At 53.4% G+C, this 4,034-nt stretch overlaps 1 protein-coding gene across 1 annotated transcript; it reads right to left on the reverse strand.

The window, feature by feature from the left end:
- Nucleotides 1-468: 468 nt before the first annotated feature.
- On the reverse strand, nucleotides 469-818 carry IUM83_02393 (uncharacterized protein; the record flags this gene model as incomplete). Its single annotated transcript, XM_067926306.1, has 2 exons — nucleotides 469-688; nucleotides 763-818. 2 exons carry the CDS (start codon nucleotides 816-818, stop codon nucleotides 469-471), a joined length of 276 nt encoding a protein of 91 aa, XP_067796651.1.
- Between the last annotated feature and the right edge of the window lie 3,216 nt (nucleotides 819-4,034).

The raw sequence follows: 4,034 nt of genomic DNA on the forward strand, positions 1-4,034 counted from the left end.
ATATGGACTGTTGTAGCGTAGTAAGCGTTGATCGTCTCAAAAACAGTCAGGGGTCTGAGTAGCATCTGGGTTTCGCTGTTTATACTACAACTCCGATTGTTCCAGGTAACTGCCGATGTATTGTCGATCCAAATTCGAACATGATGTGTGTGACGAGGTTCCAGCCCATCGAGATCCCCACGCTATCGACGCAAATACCACGCTTATCAGCTCGCGTAAATTGATGCCGTAGTCACCGCTCCCGGATTGGCACAATGCGGCAATATTTCTGGTTATCGGAGTACGAACTTTTAAGTAGCTTTAACGACGACAACTCTCCGGAGTCTAGCCTTGACGCTTCGAGCGGTCTCTTACGTTCGGCACTACCAGGCTGCCGCGCCCCTTGATATAGGGCTAGATTCCTCAGCACCACTAACGTCGGAGTCACTTAGTTGCCCCAGTAGGAACGCGGTCGACGCCACTGGCATTTTACTGGGCGCTGGTGTATCTGGGGGCGCTGGCGGCGGCCTTATAGCGCCCCCGTTTTGTTCCGGCCATCGCGCTCACCTCTGTCCCTGGCGCCATGGCACGGGAAGGATCGGCGACGATCGTGGCGCTCAGAGACATCGAGCTAGGTCTATGGCGATTATTGCCGTGGCAGTACGAGAAGTCCAGGACGTACTTGATGGATGCCGACTGCACGCAGCACCTGGAGAAATCGAACACAGGAATCACCGTGCTCTTATCGACTTGAGTCGCTCCCACCTTCCCTACAATACTTGCCGAGTTGGGGCTGGTCCGACAACCTGTTCCGTTGAAGTGGACGAGAACAGCTTCATGGCGACGGCGTATTTCCGGTCCCACGAGAGTCAAAACGGGGATGCCTGCGCACGGGCGCAGTGTGTAAACCTGTAATGCCTGCAGTTCTGTAGTGTTGAAATCAATGGACGAAGTGTCTGTTCCAAAGCAAACGTGTAGCACACTCCGTTCCGGTTGGAGGTTCCAAGTATAGTCCGTGACTACTCCGTAGCTCCACACTTTTGCCGAGCCCGGCATGAGACATGCCACGCACATACACACACACAATGTAACGGGCCTGGTGTATGCCCGTCACTGACTTACACCTAGGTGTTGAGGAAGCGTCTTGTTCTCAGTAAGACTGAGAGCTAAGTATTAAGTCCGATGTAAATTCAACTCTGATTTATTATTAGACCGGGGCGCGAGCCCTTTGGACTAATGTGAGCCACTTAAACAAAGGTCGACAGCTGATTGGTTGAAAATGGGGACTGGCTTCCCCACCTTTCAGCCAATCAGAGGATGACGATTCAGCACACGCTAGTCGTGTGCCGACCATGCCTACTTATGCAATATCGGAAAGATGTCCAGCTACTTATGTAAATGGAGGGCCCATTACAGAAACAGATTGTGGCGCACCTTCCCCACCCCCGGCTAGACCGCCGATCTCGCACCTCCCTAAAGTCGTGTCGTAGTCAGTGTAGTCGCTGACTCGACTGCCGCCATCGGCCACAATGCCCTCGTTACGTGTATGTGTGTGTTTGTGTGTGCGTGTTGCTACTGCGACCGACTGGGCGACACCTCGCCTTCTACGAAATTTTGCCTGACTTTGACCAAACCAAGCGCTGCTGCACGCACATATCCCAAACGAGAGTCGATCAGCAATGTGTTGTCAGGCGAGCGGCATTACTCGTAGCAAAAGGAAGTTGGACTACGAACTGTAGAGCTTGAAACACTTAAAGACGGCTTAGGGCCGAGATTGCAAAACCAAAAGTGAGATTGATTGAGTGAGCCTTCTAGCCTGCCTACTATGCTCTCTTGTTGGCAAAAAGAAAAGCAAACATCTGTGGGAAACGAACCCACGACCTTCGAGTCAAAGACCCAGTACTAACCCACTAAGCAATACAGACTTATGCAAAGTCATGGACACCCTACTCCTACATATGCAAATCCTATGCACCCACACACGCATCCACGCAGCTTGAACATCCAGACGCGCTCCCACACGCTCGTCCTCATGCACACGCAGCCTGCGCGTCTCATCTTGAGCATTGGACGCCGCCACAAACCCTCGCACACGCGTAGAGGCACGCACGCATGCACACGCACACGCACGCACACACAATGGCGCGTCAAGTGTGAAGCCACGCGCACGCATCACCCTTTAACACTCTCCCTTGATGCGCTGTGCCTGGCGTCTTAGTCGTCCATGCTGAGTCCGACGATAAACTGGCGGTGCTGGGGTCGTGCCAGCGCCTTGGTAAACCCGTCCGCGACCATCTCGTCTGTCGACTTGTACTCAAGCACGATGATCTTGTCTTCCACCTTCTCGCGCAAGAAGTGATACTTCAGGTGGATGTGCTTCGCGCGTGAGTGGTAAGCTTCAGCGCAATGCATCCTTGGTTGTCCTGGAATATTGTAGTAGCACCCACACACTCAGACCCCACGTCCTTTAGTAGCTGACGCAGCCATACTGCCTCTTGGGTGGCATTGTATGAGGCCATATACTCTGCCTCCGTGCTCGATGTTGCCACTGTCGGCTGCCGCTTCGACTTCCACGAACAGCTCTCCCTTGGTCCGGCCGTTGAACACAAGCCCCAAGTCTTGAGTCGTCTTCAAATACTTTAAAATCCTTTTTGCGGCCACCCAATGAGACTTGTTGTAGTACTCGCAAAACTTGGCCACTTCACCCACAGCTTGAGCAATGTCCGGACGGGTGCAAGTTGCGAGGTACATTAAAGCCCCCACCAACTCGCGGTATGGGTACTTAGGCGCGAAAACTTCGTCCTCCGAGGGTTTCACCAGTTTCGAGTTGCCATCCGCTGGTGTGTGCACTGCCTTGCAGTTTTCTACACCGAACTTTTCTGCGAGTCGCTGAATATACGCTCGTTGGTTCATGATAATGACCTTGCTCTCACGGTCGCGGTGGATCTCGATGCCGAGACAGTACTTTAGCTCACCAAGCTCCTTAATGCTGAACTCACGCTTCAGCGCCTCCTTGATCCCAGTAATATCTGCCTTCGTCCTGCTGAAGATCATGAGGTCGTCCACATAGACGACAATAATGCTGAACTTTGGGCCAGAACGCCGAACGTACACACACGGATCCGCCGCCGATCGACAGAAACCTTGGCTTTCCAAGTGCTTATTCAGCTTGCTGTTCCATTGACGCGCCGCTTGCTTCGTGCCGTAAAGTGCTTGCATCAGCAAACACTTCTTAGTCGGGTTGCTTTGGTCCTCAAAACCATCTGGCTGGTCCATATAGAGTTCATCGTCCACGTCACCGTATAGAAGCGCGGTGTCAACATCCACGTTTTCAGCCTCCATGTCTTCCTCTGCAGCAATTGCCACAACCATGTTGATGGACTCCTTGAGTGCTACAGGAGCGAACGTCTCTGTGTAGTAGTCAACTCCTGGGCGTTGTGTGAAGCCCTTTGCCACCAAACGAGCCTTGAACTTGATAATTTTCCCGCTCGGGTCTCGCTTGATGCGGAAAACCCACTTGCACCCGATTGCCTTTTTGTCTGATGGCATATCCACCAAAGTCCAGGTGCGGTGATCCTCAAGCGACTTCATCTCGCTTTCCATGGCACGCAGCCACTCGTCCTTGTACTTGCTGCGCATAACTTCGTCGTATGAAACAGCACGCTCGCCGTCGTCGTCTTCAGTAAGTAGACAGTAGAGGGAATCGAACTCACCCTCAAAATCGTCCAAGTTGAACTCACCACGTCGAGTCCCGGGGTACTCGTCCTGGTAGCGCACGACTCCACGCCTTTTGTGTGCCGGACGCACCATCCACTCCTCTTCGCCATCTCTCCCCGGAGTGCTAGAGCCACGCGTCGGCACAGAGTCAGTCGGCCCGCTGTGATTATCGGGTTCCCGGCGTGGGTGAGTTGGGAGCGTGCGGAAACCTTCCTCAACGCTGGGTTCTTCCGTGCGCTCCTCTTCTTCGTCGTTGCCGATGATATCGATCACCTCCTGGCTGCCCTCCTTACGCGCCGTAGCGAGTGGGGCTTCAGCAAACGTCACACTCCTTGAAA

Source organism: Phytophthora cinnamomi (assembly GCF_018691715.1).
Source record: "Phytophthora cinnamomi strain GKB4 chromosome Unknown Contig16, whole genome shotgun sequence".
Lineage (NCBI taxonomy): Eukaryota > Oomycota > Peronosporomycetes > Peronosporales > Peronosporaceae > Phytophthora > Phytophthora cinnamomi.